At 33.3% G+C, this 20042-nt stretch overlaps 1 protein-coding gene across 3 annotated transcripts; it reads left to right on the forward strand.

The window, feature by feature from the left end:
• Positions 1-3545: 3545 nt before the first annotated feature.
• Positions 3546-18918, forward strand: LOC130644867 (uncharacterized). Of its 3 annotated transcripts, none has more exons than XM_057450637.1 (13): positions 3546-3665; positions 6337-6452; positions 7266-7329; positions 8057-8123; positions 10386-10447; positions 10884-10963; positions 11633-12087; positions 12426-12456; positions 13251-13329; positions 13779-14981; positions 15273-16882; positions 17160-17186; positions 18719-18918. In XM_057450637.1, exons 1-13 carry the CDS (start codon positions 3623-3625, stop codon positions 18788-18790), a joined length of 3909 nt encoding a protein of 1302 aa, XP_057306620.1. In that variant the 5' UTR covers positions 3546-3622; the 3' UTR covers positions 18791-18918. The 3 variants fall into 3 exon arrangements, with proteins under 3 accessions (XP_057306620.1, XP_057306621.1, XP_057306622.1); XM_057450638.1 differs by having other exon boundaries at positions 11636-12087; XM_057450639.1 differs by lacking the exon at positions 17160-17186.
• The last annotated feature ends 1124 nt before the right edge of the window (positions 18919-20042 follow it).

Below are 20042 nucleotides of genomic sequence, written 5' to 3' on the forward strand. Positions count from 1 at the left end.
ATTTATTTATTTATTTATTTATTTATTTATTTATTTATTTATTTATTTATTTATTTATTTATTTATTTATTTATTTATTTATTTATTTATTTATTTATTTATTTATTTATTTATTTATTTATTTATTTATTTATTTATTTATTTATTTATTTATTTATTTATTTATTTAAAAATATTTATACAGGATGAGGACTTCAGTAATTTGCAAATATATACATAAATACAAAAAAACTGCTATCAATGTCCGTCCTGTCTGAGAATAAAAATGGAAAAAACCAGTAAAAACAGTAAAAGCGATAAAAACAAACAAAAAATTGATGAACTAGAAATGCAACAGTATGCATACAAGGTGTGAAGTGACTTCATGGGGGAGCTAAATAAGACATAGGCATAGTTCAAAACATTAATCCCACTTAGCTAAACTTGAAGCAGACTGGACGGCACAGTGACTAAGATAGCCGCTGAGAGTGCACATCGCCCAATAGCTGGTATCGTCTATTAAAAGAAGTACCCTCTGAGCGCCTTCATAAAAAGAGACATTTTATCGATTTTTCGAATTTCAAGTGGCAGTGAATTATACAGTTTACCCCCTGCAAAATAGAAACTCTGCCGGGCGATTTCTAGTTTGACCCGAGGTAAATTAATATTTGGATTATTGGACATATTCCGGATAACAACTTTTTAAAAATGCCACTTCCAGAACATCCACTGCCCCTGGATTTTTCTCTTCCGCTTTCATTCTCATCTTCAATCTACCTTGCTCGACTGGAGAGCGTTTTTGAAACAGTGTGTTATTTTATGGCATACAAGACATTTAAATCCATTTGTATGATTAGATGAAGATTTAATTACATTATATTTTAATTACATTTATAAGTTTTCCAAAAATCGGGGATAATTTTATGAGTTGCCAATAAAGTGATTCGGTAATTTCCTGTCGTAGGATATAGTAAAGATACGTTCTCCTTTCTTTTTTCAAGGAGAGGGGCAAAGGTCGCATCATAACCAAAGAAGGCATGCGCGAACAGGAGTTACACGCAGCTGATTTTCTAAAGGAACTGATTTCTTTTAGGCTTCACACTTTATGAGAATTCCTTCTCTTCAGTGATCAGCATTTCGTGATATCTGCATTTGCAACGGTTTCTGTTTGCTTTAGTGCATAATTATTTCTTTTTTTTATTATTATCAATAGGGTACAGGAACTTAAGCATGATAGCCTTTTTACTATTTTATCAAATAAAAATCAAGATAAATTTGCATTAATAATCAAAATCAAAATTAACAAAGATGAGAATTGCTCATAAATACCATGAACATTAGTGTCACGATGTGAAGCACACGTGTAAACAAAATTAAAATTTCAGTGGATGTGCATCTCATTCCATACATCGAGCACAAGAATATGAAACATGTTGAGTCGAGAAGTAGTTTTCTATTATAAGACGTTTTTAACCAACCTCGTTCCCAGTCAAGCAAGCGCTAGCGGTTTTGAAATAGGCAGCAAATCCTGGGGACAAAGATGTTCTGCAACTTGTAGGCATGCCATCGTGTTGGTACAACAGAAAGCTTTTAACCGAATTTATCAACCTCCTCCGCATGGATTTTCTACGACTATGATATATGATGACGGCCATAATATTATAGGCTTAGAATAGGCCTGGGGACGAGGTTGCGAAACTCCCCTTCTTAGTGGTTGAGACAATAATATATCAACACCCTATATTTTATATAAATGATGTCCATTCTCAACCTCGTCTCCGGTGTTTTTTTTACGAAGCCTATAATAGTTTGCGACGTAAAGAGTCCTAGGGACGAGGTTTAGAGTTAAGGATCACGAAATTACCACGAAGGTAAAAAAGAATTTAATTAAAGCGATTTGGTTTAACCGGCTTACAGAAAGCATTAAAAAACGCAATCAGGAAATATGTGGATTTCTTCAAAGTGTTTATAATAACGGTCTGTTAATCTGTTAATCTCTGTTAATCGTACCAGGGTCTGTTAATCGTACCAGGGTGAAAAAAACCCTTGGATTTAGCCTCAAAATACTCTTGTAAAACCTTTCTTTGTAATAACAAACCCCCGATATAGTAAACTCTCAATTTAACGAACTGCAAATATTTCGTGACCAGAACTAAAAAAAAACTCGATATAACAAGCTCAAGGCACAACAGAAACATGACAATATTTTCTTCATTTAAAGTTTCATGCATGCATCGGTATCAATACTATGTTTCATAAACCAAAAGGATGCAATGTCATCCAATTTGAAAAGTTTGAAACATTAGTACAATATGCGAGGACCAGAACAAACCAAATTTTGAACTTTCAGATATCATCTTGTCAATTACATTTTCATCAGCTATGGATGAAAAAAGTGTTATAACCGCATCTCTTTTAAGAACCAATTTGCAGGTTTACGGAGCGTTGCATATCGTGTAATGTAATAACCAAAAAATTAAAAATGTTGCTTGGATTTTAAATTTGTTTTGAATTTTTCTTCTTATTATTCGTAATCGACATATAATTCATGCATCCATAAATTACAATGGTTCTTAATGCTGAAATTTGTAAATACTAAATGTATGTGCAAACGTAAATATAAATTAAATCAGAAATAAAAACAAAATGAACATGAAAAAAAAGAGCATAGACGAAGGAAGCATTCAAATAATCATACGAAAGTCTTGAGTTGTGAAAACGTATTGAAGGACATTAGGATAAATGAACCATTATAATTGATTAATGCTAAGGAGGCTAGGTAGTCTAGATAATGCAAATTAAGGAATAAATTGAAGCGTCACGTAAAAATAAAAATAAAAAAACCTACTATTCGTAATAGGAAACAACCAAGAGTTAAACCAAATGTATACTGACAAAAAAAAAAGAAAAAAAGGTAAAGGACGACCAATAATTAAACCGAAAAATAGGTATAGTAAAAATTACCATAGTCCAATTGAGTAAGAAAAAAAGAAAAAAAAAGAAAATATACTGACAAATCTGCATCAAGAAAAGACTAAGATAAAACAGACAAAAAAATTAAAACTCAGAACAACTTAAAAGTCTGGCTGTTGCCCCATCATCAAAAAAATATTTTTTTCTCTAAGTTTGTAAATTTGTTACAATTTTCCACTTGCCAAAGTTGAAATGGAAGGTTTTGGATTTTATTCCAGTAGGGTTCTACTCGAGTCTTTAGTCTCAACACTATAAATTTTTGTAGTGATAAAAATACAGGATTTCAATTAATTGAGGCAAAATTCCATTTTTTATTTTTATTTTTTTATTTTTTGGTATAACGAACTCTCAATATAACGTTTTTCTTCGGTTTCTTTCGTGGTTCGCTATACCGAGAGTTTACTGTATTTAGCCGGTTTTAAATTAACCAGTATTTTTTTAACGTCCTTTATATTTATGTTGCATTGCATTGCATAAGGAGCAATATTTTTGCATAAGGAGCAATAATTTTCAAAATTCACGTTTCGTGTCCCCTAAATTTATATCGATCCTGCAAGAGAGAAGTTATTAATACCTTTTGTGCCGTACTACATGGAGTACTGCTGTGTAGAAAGTAAACAAGCGCTACATGCGCGGGAAACATGGTGGCGGAACTAAATGAGAAGGCAAAATGACTCCTTTGACAGATATTTTGATAGCAAAAATTGTTTTAGGTATAGCTAAGATTTACGAACTTAATTTTTTTATGTTATTATATTACTTCTTAAACTTACTTGTTGTTATCTTAACTTTTCTTGACTTAGCAACGTCCGTTTTTAATGCTAGCTAGAGATAAATAGCTAAATATGTTCAGGCAGGATAACAGAGAAAAGCAACCGTCATTTAAATTTTGCTGACGTCAGCAGAGACCTGTCAGAACACCAATTTTTTTTCAGAAATGTGTATGCCTGTTGCCTTCATCGTATAGATCTTGAAACGCTGATCAAGAAAATGTATAGGATCATGTACTTGTGACAAACGGATGCAGAGATATTAGGGTTTAAAGGTTTTTTATGACGTCATTAATCCGTCCATTCCGAAACGGACTCGGTGACCCAGGTTTGGAAAACTTACCAAAATTGGTCCCAGGTAGTCCCTAGTTACCCACGGAGGAGATGACGTCAGTTATTTTGACCCGTTTCCAAGTTACTTAGCCTTAAATTTAAAAGTGCAATGCAATGGATTCACTAATCTTAATATACTTTCTCTTGACTTCAATAATGCTCTAACGTCAAAGTTTGCTAATTTACAGAACAAATTTATAGGCGATGTTTTATAGACTTTATCAAAGAACTTTTATCCACTTTGCAAAAGTCACAGACAGAACTGGCGTATTATTATAGAGATATACCCCGGTCTATTATTTCCAGTAGGGGCCATGGCTTAGATAGGAAAATGCTAGAATATATAATGCTCATTTTAGCTACGCAATCCTTATTAGGATCTGCACTCTACCAGACACAACTCCATGCAACATTCACTACACTGGAATGTGCCATCTCCCCAATTTCCCTCACATGGCTTGGGTTAACCCAAGGCTATGATAACATTCACTCACCCATATTGAATTGCTACTAAGGAGAATGGAACCCCGGTCTCTTGCACAAAATTCGAGAGTTATAACCATTAACCTACTTCACCACATTGCTGTAGCAAGGGTTGGTCAGGGTGTGACAATCTGACAAAGTCTGTATTTGATCCAAATTCAATCCCAGGAGACAAAGGGAAGCACCTGTTATATTTGTGTATTGGAGTACCCATTCCTTATCAAACATGTAAACACTGCATCGATCTTAGGAATTGAAAAGAATCCTCCACCTGACGAAAGAGTGATAAATCACTTGCGTTAGCCAATGTCTTCACCCATAATAAAAATATTCACTTGACGATTAAGCTTTATAGGCTTAAGGTATTTCGTTGTATTCAAGTTAAAACATTCTTAAATTCTCATGCTTGTTCCTTTTTCATTTGAATGAATGAAATATCATGACCTGCAAAAAAACAAACTTGGTTAAGAAAGCAAAGTTTTATGAGGTATATAGTTAATGGTTTGTCAACAGAAATAATTTTTTAGAAATGTCTTACAAGCTGTCTCCATTGCATAGAGCTTGAAACAGGCGTCAAAATAGAATAAAGGATCCTGTGATTTTGGCAACCTGTATGGATTTATTGACATTTGGGTGGATGTCACAAATATTTGGTGTTAGAGTCATTTGAGCACCAAAAATAGAATCGGTCGGTCGGTCGGCGAATAATAACTCAAAAATTCAAAAAAAAGTATCCAATCATCCAGCCTAATGCGTGCCATTAAATCGCAGATATTTAATGATAACTTTGGCACCTTGTTTAAATAGAGTTTCTGCTCGCCGTTCTCAGAACCCTTTTTCACATTTTAAAGTGAAGCACAACAATAATGGTGGGTAATTGCTGTGGGAAGACAACAAGTGTATAACATCTTTTTGTCATTTTAGTTTTTCTGACTCAGTATATCAAAAACTTTGATCAAAAATTAGGGTCTGTCGGGTGGTTCTAACACCAAATATTTGTGACGTCCACCTTGCAGGATCAACCCATTTGTTTTAAAATGGTTATGTTTTTCCAGCCTCAGATAACTGGTGTAATTTTAGTCCCAGGGTTCCTTAGTTATATACCCATGCGGGAGCTGGCAACAGTTGTCTCAGGAGTTTCTAAATTATTTGGAAGTTTAAAAATTTTAATGTTCCTTGAATAAAAGAAGGATTTCTCCGGAATCAAGGTGTGTTGAGTAAAAGGGATGGATATATTTCCTATTTTTATATGGAGTTACTGAAACCTTTCGTTGCAACTCTGCTAGCCAACAAAGGAAATACTCTAAACTGTTTTCATCCAGAACTGCCTCTACAAGTCACTTTCCTTCCAACATCCCTTCTCAGTCTCTAACAAGTCATTTTTTTTTTTAAGGCAAAGTTTAGGCAAAGTGAAGCTTAGGACTTTACATTAAAAAAAGCTTTGGCACTGTTTTGCAAAGTGTGTACAGAAAAATGCTCTACCTATGGAACTTTGACTTGCTAATGGAAAAGCATCCAAGATAATTGATACTGGAAAATGTAGAAACATTTGCTTTTGCATGAAACATATAAACTTTCCGTATTGTGTTGGTTAAACTCATTTAATGGAGAAAGAACTTGAAAGTTTCTGTCTATATAACTTCCCTTCACTTCATTGTTTCATGCACAATGCTCGGTACATGCCTTTAATTTGAATTAACAGAGCGGTATCTACATGGTTTGCCTCACAGCAGTAAATAAGTAAAATTATTCTAAATAACCCTCCTTCCATGATTATTACTTTATTTGTTCATTTCAGGTTATCTCTCAAGTAGGAAATTGAAAGAAACTAGTGATTGTTTTCTAAAAGAATCTGAAGCCCTTAATATCAACACATCTGTTGACAACAAAGGAAGAATTTTAAATCAGCTTGAGGTAGAACTTGCTTGTTTAATTTTAATGAGTATGTGTGACTGTTCTAATTCTCAGACTTTTTTTGAAAGCACACTCTGCACTGACTGTATTTACTTCGAGCATTCTGCAAAAGGACCATGTAGGCAGAAGAGAATAAAGGTGGAGATTGAAAATAGAGGGATTGTTGGAAAATGTGTTGTTTAAAATAGGACTTTTTTGTATGCAGCTATACTTATCTCTGGTATTCTGTATATATACATATTCACTCTTCATTGCTTTCCATTGTTGGAATATATATATATAGCTTGAGCTGTGCCAGATTTTCTTTCAGTGTCCCGTGCTATGTGTATATATTGTGATTAACATATACATATACTGTTTATTTCCTCCTAAGATTTTCTCAAAATTGCCTAAAATATGGAGCAGTTTTATATTTTTTTCTAAAGTGTGTAATTCCCTAAGTGTGTTTTTCTAAACTTTGGCACTAAAACCTTCTAAATTCTCCCAAACCTCCTGAAGTTGTGAAAAATTTAAAGAAAATACTTGAATTCTTTAACACAGGGAACCCTCTTGAAAATGCCTAGAACTTTTTTGGCATGTGCGGCTTATATATTGACTTCCTTGTAGTGACAGACTATGTATTGCATCATCTGCTTTATTATAAGAAAATAGTCAGTCTTGCCAATTTTTCTCGATATATACTCAACATAGAAATGTATTTCCTCTTTCTGTAAAAGCTAAAAGCAACTATAATGGAAAATAATACCACTCTTGAATAAACACCTATCATATTTTAAAAGCTGGAACTTTCTAGTATAAATACAATCATCTTAGGATCAGAATCTGCTTCCAAGTCTTGAAGAAATATTGGATGACTATTTTGCCTATCAAGAAACAGGTGTGCTATTATATAACATAATTTTTTGATTGATTGAACTCTGTATCGTGGGAATATTGTTGTTTATGGTGTGTACATTAAAATTAGCTAAATATTAACTTGCAACATGCAAACAGAAAATCAATTACATTCAATTCTTTTTGTGCAGTTAAAAACACTTTTTGTGACAGAAGGTAGTAATTAGGATATGTTTGTAAAATGTAACATATGGTAGCATTTGCAACATTTGTGAAAGGAAAATCTTCTTTTGGCCATTGTCCTTAACCTCAAATATTATGTTTTTTTATATTACCATTCCGATATTCACAGTTACATTTTTCCTTTTTGTGTTTCCAAAGCCACTGTCACCTAACAAAAAGGCATGTCACCCATTGTTTGGTAAAGTACATACTCTTTCTGCAAATAATAAAGACATTGCAGCTATTTAAAAAAAAATTGTAGTCATAATGAATGAATGTTGGATTTAATGCTGGCAAAGCACATTTCCTTTTTTTCTTTTGTAGTTGTAAAATACTATTAAACACTATTTTTTTACCTTGTGCTACTGATATTGATTACTGGCCTAAATGGATTTCTGTGTTTTATTGACCAAGCCTATCAACTGCACCAAAACTTTTTTTTTGAAACTCAGGTTACAGCAAAATTACTAAAGAATAACCTACAATACAGTTGCATATATTGAATAATGACTTTTTCCTGTTTAAAACATTAAATGTTTTCTTATTAGATGATGCTACTAGTGACAAAACGTACATGTTGTGGAAGCAGCTTGATGTCATCCTCAGTCAGTTACGGTAAGGTAGACATTTGCGATAATATTTGTCCGATCTAGTATCTCATGAAAAAACTCTGCTAACCCTGACTTCTTTTAGTTTTTGTATATATAATATATTAATTCTTTTTTTTAACATTTCTGTCAAGTGAGATACATGATAAAAATAAGTAGAGTTATAATGAAAACGATATGTCGGACAGAGAGAAATTGAAGCTATAATTCACATGGTCCAATCAGACACACAGCTATATATAATATAATCACCTTTTTCATTGACCATTTATTGTATACATCCTGGATGAAATATATGATGAACAGGTACTTGAACCTATGTGTAAAAAGTTGACTTTTAAGTGTTTATTGGAAAGGTTAACCAAAGGGTGTGTATTTAGTGTTAATGGAGAACTGGTAAGACAAATTAATGGTTGTCCAATGGATGGTGTAATCTCTGTGATTATGTCTTGAATCCATATGGCTAGGATGGAGATAGAAGTAGTTATGCCAACGAATCCTCAACTTTACATACGTTATGTCGATGACATCATGGCTAAGCACAAGAAGGGTGAAGCAGTTAATACGTTTTTGAGAAATGAACTCTCACCACCCTAACATTAATTTGACTGCCGAACTAAATCCACCAAAATTTTAGACACTGCATTGCAAGAAAACCATGACGGCTCAGTTAGCTCAAAAGTGTATCGAAAACCTGGTAAATTACCTACATTCTGGTGTTCCAAGTACCTGAACGCTACAAGCTGAATGCCATTAATGTTGAACTGAATCATGCTGAGGAGATTTCATCAGGCTTTGATACCGAAATTCATGCAATCAAACAACGTTTTCAAGAAGTTGCTTTTCCGTTAGGATTCATAAATTCTGTTATTCGAGATTACCAAAATAAATCGCACAATGAGCTTTTGATTCTTGGTTGGTTGTTCGATAATCGTTTCAAAATTGTTTTCAAACTACCTTGCTGTCCTAGTAACGAATCCCATGTTAAAAAAAGTTCATTGAAAGAATTGAAATTTTTACAAAAGGGAAATGTCGTTTTGTTGTAATTTGGTCAACACACAATATTAGATCTTTATTTCCACTCAAGGACAAAATTGTTCACAAATCATGTGTCATTTATGAAGGAGCGGGTTCCTGCGTTAAAACCTAAATTGGTTAAACTGAAAGAAACTGTACTACTCGATGGTTGGAACACGAGGATACGAAGTGAAAATCCAAACCTTCTAAACATTTAACTTTGTCACTCACAAGTTTATGGGATTGCTTAAATTTACATAATTAATTGTGCTTTTAAGTACTTCTAAGTCGAATAATTATGGATGGTTAAAAGTTTAAAAGTAGGTTGATTTTATTGTAAGAATTTAGTTGTACATAGAAACTGATGATGTAAATAGTTTTTATGAACAGCTTCTCTCATATTTTAATCTTTTGATTTTTTACAGTCTATGCTTAATATCTTACGTTAAAAATGGCTTGTTATTCTTTTACCTTTTCCATTGTTTTTTGACTGAAGCCTAATTAAAATTAGTTTACTGATCAGTTACACTTCTAATGGATCTAAATAGAATATTTTTACGGTGGAAAATTCTTGTTCTTTTTTAAAATTATGCATATCTTTATTAAAAAATACTAGGTGACCTTTTCATGCATTTGTAATTGTGCATAGTAAGGGGGAATCTAAACATAAGGAAAGATAAAATAAAAAGGATTTAGCTCAAAATGTTAGCAAAAAAATTGATTCCTAGAAGTGTAGCTTTGTTGGTACAAAAATCTTGTTTCACAGTGTGTTTTTTTCTTGTGAAATTTAAATTCTCAAAAGTATTAAAGAAAGAGGAAATAAAACAATTTACGCATGTTAAAATATATTTTCTGTTATTTTGGAATCCCAAATTGGATGCATATATAATGAAAGGTGGCATCCACAAACTAAATTTCAGGCAGGAGTAGAATTTTATAAATCCCAAATTCCACTAAGATAACTATTATAATACAAAATAAATAACTGTTTTACCGCTAAGTATTTATATACTTCCTAGCAACAATGTTATAGAATTTCCATGGTTACATAAGGTGAAAATAAGTAGGTTTTGGATATATTTACCAGTAAACATCAAAAAATAAGATGTTTGACTCAAGATAATCAAGAATATTTTACACTCGATAGTAGGTTCAGCATTTTATAACCTTTGTTTAAACTTCTTGGAACGTTAGGAAAATCTGTCACCTAACCTTTCTTATTGACTTTGAAGTTTAGCTTTATTTTTTATAGGGGTATTGCACTTGGCAAGAAAAAGTCAAAAGCGTTTTTAAAAGCAAGAAGATTTGGAAATGGTAAGTTTACCTACACGTGTTTATTTTATTTGTGTTCAGATCTTAAGCAAGGTAAACAATGTTTTAAGTAGGGAAGATTATTAAGAATTCGATAGTTATATATTACCAAAACTTGAAAATTATTTGCACAAGCAAAAAAAAACGGTAATAGCTATTTTTATGAACTTAACGTATGGCTAGTTCTCCTAATATTTTTAAGCAGTCTTTGTATGATTTAAGAAATTACCCTAAAGTTATCCTTCCCATAAAGTGCTCCATAAATATTAGGCATTGCATTTTTGAGAGATTGTCAGAATGGCAAATAATGTGTCTTTGGAGCTGTTTGCATCATAACTAAAACAATTAAAAATTTTTACGAGTTCAAAAAGGTGTAATCAATGCTTATACTTCCATGAAAATTTTTTAATGAAGTTGTAAAGTATTTTTTTTCTCATAGGTTTTAACAATTTTGTCTCAAGTAGAAAAGTAGAGAATGGAAAAACTTCTCCTGAATTATTTAAGCCAATATCAAACGAGGTAAGAAATTGATGTAGCGAAATTATTTACTGTGTATTAATGTGGGCTTATTTCAGACTATTTTTCCCCAAATATCTTGAGAGAAAAACTTCTTAAGCATGCACATTGTTTATTTCCAATTTCCTCCTAATTTTTTTATTTATTTTTGTTACCTGTTTGAGAGAAAGAAACACAATTTCAACCCACGTTTAAAATTGAAAAAAAAACATTTTTTGTCCAATCAAAATAATTAAAAATGGCTGATAGTACAATAATGTAAAAGCAAATCATAAAAGCTTCAGAGAGTACAGGAAAGAGGCTAAAAAATAAAAATACAAAAATACAAAAAAAGCATAAAATTTATTGCTTTTTATAAATTAAATTCAATTTTTGTTAATTTTATATAAAAAGCAAGTATAAAATAGATGCATGATTTATAGTATTTCTGTTTTTTGTAGCATATTTTCTATGTAAAAATTAGAAAACGGAACATATTGTCGTTTGTTTAGTGAAATTTATCATCTGTTTTTGTTTTTGCTTGTGAAAGAGGGCTTTTTGTGGGATTTACCATTCGATATATTTTTTATTTTCTATTTGGTAGCAAAGGTAACACCTAGTATTTGTGCTTTAAATTTTTATTGTTGAACTAATTCTGTTCATGTATACTTTGTCAGTGTTTCATTATTATAGCAGTTCGGAAATCACGGTAATAGCAATGAACATTTTCTGGCAAAGATTGATCAACAACAATTTGAAAACATTTCACAACAAAACAGCAAAGAATATGGTACCTCACTTGTAAACGTGCCATCTTTGTTACCACACCAGAAGCAATCACCTAAAAAATCTGAACCTGGCGCGTTTAATCCAATGGTGACACCAAGAAAAGAACAGCTAAAAACTGCGATTATAACAGAATTTAAGTCTCCGAAAAGAAAGTCGTTGCATCCTAAACGGAGATCAAATAGTAGGCTAGATCAAACAGTTGATTCAACTCCTTCAAACCAAGCTGACGAACCCAATAGTGGATCTGCTGGTGTGTCGCCATTATTAAATGAAGAATTCACGCACATTGTTGAAACCTTAATAGGCAATCATTTTTTGCAAGAAAAGTTAGCAGATAATATTAACAAAGTTGTTTCAAGGTATAACTTTTTATTGCTTGATTTCTTTTTTTACTATTGCACTTTTTTATTTTTTGTTGATTTTTTTTATTTTTTGTAACATTGTGTCTGAAAAACCAACAATAAAACAGGTTCTTTGCGCTATAACATAAAGATCCATGGAGTACAGTATTTTAGATTTATTCACTTTTTGGTCTTACCTTGACATTTTAAATCTTTTTATCATTGCTTATTACCATTAAATATTAAGCATAGAACTTTAGTACTGTTGTACGCAATAAATAAGGCACATACTTAGGTTCAACAAACTTTGTGTTTATGAGTGAAATATTGAGTGTTGCTCATGCATTTTCATTTAGTGACGGTAATCAAACAGATATTGTTGAAAAGGTGTGTACCTATATCTTTTTTGCAGTAATAATTGTATCCTGTCGGATCTAATTAGAATAACCTTTGCAAACAGGAAATTTAGTAGCCTTATATATTAACTGCAATTTCGGTAGCTAAGGCCGCGTTAGAATAAGGCGGTATTCAAAAAGTACGTTCGTCTTGAGAGGGGGTGGGGGAAGGGCATGTAATAACAAACAAATGCGACCAAGGGGAAAAGAGTGGATCTTGTTTATGTTTGCTTCGTAAAAAGTATTTTTTTATTCTATTTTCCTTTGCAATTTCAAGATTATTTATAGCTATGCTGTATTTTTTATTTTTTTCGACACATATATTGGGTTAAATTGATGGCTAGATGTGTCAAAATAATGACCACCCAAATTTATTACATACAAAAACAAGTTTTCTTACAATAGCATTGCTTTTTTAATTTTCGGCAGAGGGTCTGGGTGAAGTTACAAGTACGTACGTTTGGAGGGAGGGAAGGATATGCCAAAAACGGGAAGGGGCTCTTAAATAGTGAAATCTTACTTTTTAATCTTCTCAGCCAGTCAACCAAGATGTTTAGCAGTGTTGTTTTACTTATTGCCCGTTAATATATGATGATCCCGTTTTCGTTAGGAATTGCTATAGGACGAAGGATCGAATCTTTTAACTTTGTGTATTTGCTATTTTCTTCTTGTTGTTAATGTTTACCTTGTACATTCCTTCTATTACCTGCATATATTTTTAAAAGGAAAAATCAAATGCTCTACACTACCTTGTTTTATATCGATGTTTTCCTATTGTGTTGACAGGATCCAATCAAGGTAAACGAAGTGGTCAAACTTACTGCGGATGATCCTGATTTCGGCTCGTTGTTTGCAATGCTTGGAGGTTTGTTCACACTTTGCTTTGTCAAGGTGACCACGATCCTGGGAATTTCTTGAGAAACTTTAAAAAAAAAGTTTGTTTTAAAAAATCCGCAAATTTTGACAACAATTTTAAACTTTTTGGAATCACGCTAGAAAGTAATAAAGCTGATTTAAGTTTTTGTAAATGGAATTAGCTTTTTACAAGCCATACAGAACTTAAAAAATGCCGTTTTCTTAAAATTGTTTACGGGGCATGAAACAAGACAGTCTCTAAAATATTAGAAAAATTTCCTTGAATGTCTTTGTTTGAAAATTTTGTTGTTACCATATTCGTGTGATAAATAATTGGTTGGTACAAGAAGATGCTATTTTGCTCACAGGTTTTGTTTACTCACATACAACTTTGAAAATAAAGGTCCTGTCACCAGTAATTATATCTGCTTCATTTACAAGTTTTCATTTTAATTTCAGATTTAAACCATGGTGATGACATAGACAAACAGAATTATTTCTTTCCTTCTAAAGAAACACTGCATATGCAACAGCAACATGGTTTGTTTAATGCCAGTGAAAAGATCGACAACAATTCTTTCGACGAGCTGTCTTCTCATCTAACATTTAGCAATCAGCCATGCATAAATGATGGCTTCTACCACAGAGATGTTGCGTCAGTTGATATGCTGTCAAATGCAGTTTCGTCTATTCAAAGTTCAATACCAATGAAAACAATCGATGCAGTTGCACTACATGCAACCACTGCTGATTCGCACCCTAAACAATATTTATGTAAAAGTAACCCTGTTCTTGAAACTATGGCTGGCAATTCGAACTCAATAGAAACTAGCCCTATTCCTGCCACCTTGTGTAATATACCACCAGTGGAAGGTGTTGCCGATAGTAATGTTTCAGTGACCAAAAATTCTTTATTTAGTTCTGCATCGTATGCAGCACAGAATAATAATAATAATAATAATATTACATCAGTAGAAATCATGTCAGATAGTGCGAATTTAGTTCAAACTGTATCGCATGTCGGTCAAAGTGAGGCCATACCACATCATATAGTTTCAACGATGCAATCCCAAAATGTCCAGACTGCCGTTCAAACGCAAATAGAGAGTAACACGCTCTCTGCACCATCTCAACTCATTACAACTTCCAATGGGCACGCTATGCATCAGCAACGATCGTTCTTGAGTTTGTTGAACGATGATAGCAATTTGTTTCCTCCAAGCAACTCCACTTCAGATCATTTTAACATACGTTCAGATGGCAAGAAAGATGTAGTGAGGAACTTGCATAACGAAATCAGTATTTGCACCCAAATTAATACTCTTCAGTCAAACACAAACAACATTAATAGCATTCCCTCCGAGCAACTGAGCTTTCCAGCTAGTCTAATAAACGAGCAACTATGCCATCCAACTAGAATAACAAACGAGAAACCAAACCATTCAGTTAGTGTAACAAACGAGCAGCTAAACCAGTCAGCTAGTAAAAATGAACAATCTCAGTTCTGCCGGTCGCTAAAAAACATGTTTCAGACGCAGGATTTGTACCTGCAAGTTTCTTCATCAGATTCACCGTCTACGCATTGTGTAAAAACACCTAGGAAAATTTCTCTGGATGAAGAAAACTTTCATCAGACAAAAGAGAAGAGAGATGAGGACAGTGGTGAGTAGATTTCTAAATATACACATCGTTTCAATTTATTTATGTCTTGTGTGTGGAGAATTGAAGAAAGCAGTGTACTATTTATTTTGGCGTTTTAATTTGATGAACAAAAAAAATTGATCATGTAATCACTCCCTTAAGAAAATAGTTTACTGGTGTCGCTGTAGTTTTTGTTACGACATTTTTCAAAATTAGGTAAAAAGGTCAACTAAGAAGTTTCCAGATACTACTTCTTTTGTTTTATAAGAACAATCCTGATATCTTTTTAATGTTTTTTTAATTTGTGTTTAGTATCCATAGCTACCGATGCTCTTTTGCTTCTTTCAACCAGTCCTGCAAAATTTGAGAGCAAAGCCGTGTTTAGAACATTCTCACCGGCGCAGGAAAGTGAAAACCATACGCAGAATGTACAAGGTACCAACCCACTTATTGAACCAAGCATTGCAGTCAGTAACGTCGATCAGTGTCATGCGACTGTAAATAGTCTTAATGTGACGGTGACAGATAATGCGGTTAGTTCCAGAGAAATTTTAGTTTCAGATGAGCATGCACTATCTCGAATACCGTACCCTAGTGATAACGAGACAAAGCATGTTGCCAAGGAAAAAAATAAAATAGAATTCTTTGAGCAGCCATATAAACATATCACTAATTCCTTACCCATACTTCCCAGGCCAGTTGTAAAACTGCCCGATATGCAATATAGTATCTCTCAAGGAGAAACTGTTTCTGCAAAGAACTACATCGAACACAAAAATTTATCCTTGGCTGACCAGTTAGCTCAAAGGTGTGACTTCGTAAGTACAAAGAAGAAGAGGGCTGGGAAGAAAGTTAAAAAGAAAGAAGTTGTCACAAAAATGTTTGACTTTGGATCTGTTAAAACTTCTATTCCTTCGGGCGTAGTGCCAACTCACTATATTCCATACGTAAACAATGCAGCATGTAACAGCAGCATATGCCCTGTTTCTATTAATAATAATCCCATAATAACTAAAGTTACCCCCTCACAAAAGATTTTGTCAAGATTAAAGCAAAACGAAATCTCGACCACACCCCAAATTATACCGATGAAACATTCTTCGTCAACACTTCCTCGCACTCTCACACGTCCGCATAACAGTTTCAATGTGTTTCGCATTGCAGGTGGTTCTATTGCCTCGCTCAGTCCGCAAAAGACTACGAAGTCATATGCTCTTAAAGACAGTGAGACAAAAAAGTTGTCTGTAACTTTTTCAAACCAACAACGATCGTCGATATTAAAAAAGGGAAGGTCCCTCACGAGGAGTTTGTCCTCGGTATCGAAAACTCAACAAGATCTCAACTGTAACGAAACATTGACAACCAATAGAAAAAATCAGACTTTATTGTCACCAAAGAAAGCAAACTATACGCTACTCAGGTCTCCTAAGAAAAACAAACATAATAAAAGCGAACTTAAAGTTAAGTTTCCTTTCAAATCTCCAAAAAAAAAACATGTTCATTTTTTCGACGATAGCCCAGTTGAAAGCTACCTAACACCGATAACAACGAGGACTATTACGTCTCATACAACCAGTAGTAACACACATCATCAATCACATTTAATAGTCTCTCCCATTCAAACGTCGTCTCGTTCATCCAGTGATACTTTAAACCCTACAAAAGAAGACATTGATATTGATAAGTTAATCACGCAAGGTGAGGATAATATCGAGATTATTGTCACTAGTGGTGACAACGAACTTGACTTGATCGGATCTACCGAAAATAAAAAAGTGAGCACGGTGGAGTGTAATGATACAGAGAGTGGTTGCATAACGTCACGAAATGTGTTGAATGATAGAACTATTAAAGAAACGAATTCCTCGTGTCAAGAGAAACAGAAGGACAGACAGAAAAAAAGAAAACACCCGGATTCACAGGTTTGATTAACTGATATGTTAATTGTTTTATATTTGTGTGAGAACAACATATTTTGTCCTAAGGTAACCAGTTAAAAATAGATCAGGTAATTTGGTGTTTGAAATTTGGAGTAGGTGAAAATTCGGTTCGAAGAAAATTTGGCCCGATAACGTACTGCTTATTCAATATAATGGAGGTGCTAAAAAGAAAAGAATCATTGTTTTAAGAGCTCAAAAGGTGAAACAAAAATCGAGTGCCTACGTTATGTGTTTTGCCAATTTTTTTGGTTTGTTTTAGGATTCGTCGAAACTAAAGAAAAAACTAGTATGTTTTTGTTATTCATTTCGTGATTTCTCTATAGTTTCGCTTTAACTATCCAAAGTACTTACTAACAAAGCCATGACCATTTCATGGCTGTTGCGTTTTGCGAAAATACCTGCGCAATGTATTTAAGTTTGCCTCAAGGCTCCATTATCAGCTTTCTCAAGGCTCCTTATACATTATCAGGCTTCCTTAAAGCTCCTATACATTGTCAGGCTTTCATACATTATAGTGAGCCTTAATTTCGTATTTATATGTACCGTCATTTAAAGGTGTGGAAAATATCCACCTATATGTTGACTGTTGTGTAACGTAGTGAAAAAGTCACTTGCTATTTTAGCACCTATAAAAATATCAATACCCAGCATCTGATTTGTTTGTTTGGTATCAAAAATTTTAGAAACCTTAAATCTTGAATAAGTTATTCATTTGGAATGTGTTTGACCGATGAGGTTTATGATGAATGTCTTCTCAAAGCATATAACAAGTCCATATCTTCATCATTACACACATGTTTCAAAGATAAAACATCATGTCTTCTGCTAATTTACCAGAAATAAATTCTACTAGGCTTGGATGGGACAGTTTTCAAGTATTTACTGATCTCGTAAAGAACTAGTTTAACATATATTGCTCAGTTGGTTAGCGTATAAGAATGATTGAAGATGTGGCTTGTTTAATAGTGATGATAGAGCGGATATCTGAAACCACGGGGACTTTTGGTCAGCATTTTGTGCATTTTGTATTCGCCTGTAATAGGAACTGTAGCTGTAAATTTGCTCTTAAAACTTTGCTGCAACTTCAAATATCATTTGAGGTTTGAGTATACAAGAAAGTGATATTTTAAAGTTCTTTAATTTCAAAAAAAACTTTTAATATGTTAATTTTTCAAATGCTTACTCTGTGAGTTAACTAAGCAAGTAAAATTATGTATATGAAAGCACTCTGTGGTATATTACGATATATCGTACTTAAAATAAAAAAAATAAACTTGCAAAAAGATAGAACGATATCAGTTTAAAAGTCAATCGGGGTTGTTCTTAGTTTACAATACAGAAATTAAAAACCTGATTGAAAAAGTTGTACAGGGTATTGACCTGTTTTCAAAAAAAAATTTCAGCCTTAACAAAAGGCAAATGTTCAACTATACTTCATTCCCTCGGCTTATGATAACAGATCATTTGATTAGATCTAAAATCTTAAACGGTACTAATTTTTGTCGACTTCAGTATGCCCCAATTTCTCCATTTGGCTTTTTATTACGTTATGTCTTCTTGTGAATTGCTTTTTACTGCGTGCTTCGTTGTTCATGGCTTAACTTCAGATGGGTAATGTTAGGGTAGCTGTGCTAATCAAGTCATTGATCTTTTATCTAGGTGCGCCTCAAAAACCTGTAATTAGCAAGTTATTTATCTGTGTTGTAACATTTCTATTTAACCGTGGCTGTAATCAGCTGTGCGTTTAGTTAATACGTTAATGATACTTTTTACTTATTGATTGATTTTATTAATGTAATGTTTGTTTTTTTCTTTAAGAAACGGAAATCGAGCCTGGAAAGTTTGATATCGCTAGGCGCGGATCGATTTTTGGCGAAGGTAAAGATTTAGAAAATCGACCGGCAGCCGATTATGCAGTTACCTGTATAATATCAGTTACTTGTTATTTTTTATACAATATTGAAAAAAATGTTTTATATAAGTTCAAAAGAAAAAAGAAAATATGTTTTAAAACACTTTTTTCTTTGTTTATACTCTTATGTCTTCGGATTGTACTGGTTCTGTTCTCAATCTAGTCTCCACTTTTTCAGTAATCACATTTTGTTATATAAAGATGAAATAAAAACTCACCAAACATGTTGGAATTAAAATTCGCAACGAGAAGCTGTGAAAAATTTAATACTTGCTTGAATTTTTTAAAAACAAAGGTAGTTTAGTTTTTAAGTAGCTGGTTTTGGCTGATGATTTCAATTTCTTTCACACACACTTCAAAGTTTCGACCCTGAGGCCAAGTAAAGAACGTGAAAAATGCGCTCGCTCCAATTTCCACAAAGTCCGCCTTATAAAGCAATCAGCTCCACGGCCCGGAAAAGTGCAAAAAATTTTAGAAATTGAGGCATGTTGAAGTCAGGAAAAATTAGTACCATTTAAGATTTTGGATCTAACCAAATAATCTGAGATAAGTCGTCTTTAGACATACAAGGTTCAGATATGCTTCTTTGATAGAAACGGCGTGTGCAATAGGTTATGGTCAGAACTTTGAAATCCTGTCCAGCTTTGCACTGAAATGTACGGATTGGAGCAGGCTCTATTAGTAATTTTTAATTAGCTTTTTAAACAACCTTTAGGCATTTTTGAGCAAGTTAGGTTAAAAGTAAAATTCCTTATAAAAAAATACGTGTAATTCTATTCCCGCGGGATGCTTCACGCTTTGTTGTTGCTAAATCACAACTTAACAAAGATGGCGCAGCAGCTCTGTGAATCCTCTTGTGAGCTAGTATAACAGAATCTATATTATAATGCCCGTATACGTCTGTCCGTCTGTCTGTCACGCAAAATGGTAGCTTAGCTGCGCAATAGCGAGAAGCACGCAATGCGGTATAAAAAGGACGGGCGAACCCGTGGATTTTACACGGGCTAACGACTAGTTAAATACAAATATCATGAGAAAAATATGATCCAAATTTCATAGTTTGATGGGTAACATGGTGCGTTGTTGACATTTAGTTCAATTAGTTGGTTCAATCAGTACACATCCCTCAAAATAGGATAGATCTAATTTTTGTTTAGTTTATCTAGATTGATCTGAGATTAATTCTCTCGTGCGCATTTCAAAATAACTTTTTACTTCCGCAGCCCGCCT

The sequence above is a fragment of the Hydractinia symbiolongicarpus genome, chromosome 5 (genome assembly GCF_029227915.1).
Source record: "Hydractinia symbiolongicarpus strain clone_291-10 chromosome 5, HSymV2.1, whole genome shotgun sequence".
NCBI classification, from domain to species: domain Eukaryota; kingdom Metazoa; phylum Cnidaria; class Hydrozoa; order Anthoathecata; family Hydractiniidae; genus Hydractinia; species Hydractinia symbiolongicarpus.

Coding starts and splice junctions, on each gene's coding strand:
- LOC130644867 (XM_057450637.1), top strand. CDS start 3,623: ATGACTCCTTTGACAGATATTTTGATAGCAAAAATTGTTTTAG. Junction 10,448..10,883: donor AGCAAGAAGATTTGGAAATG/GTAAGTTTACCT, acceptor TTTTTCTCATAG/GTTTTAACAATTTTGTCTCA. Junction 13,330..13,778: donor GTTGTTTGCAATGCTTGGAG/GTTTGTTCACAC, acceptor TTTTAATTTCAG/ATTTAAACCATGGTGATGAC.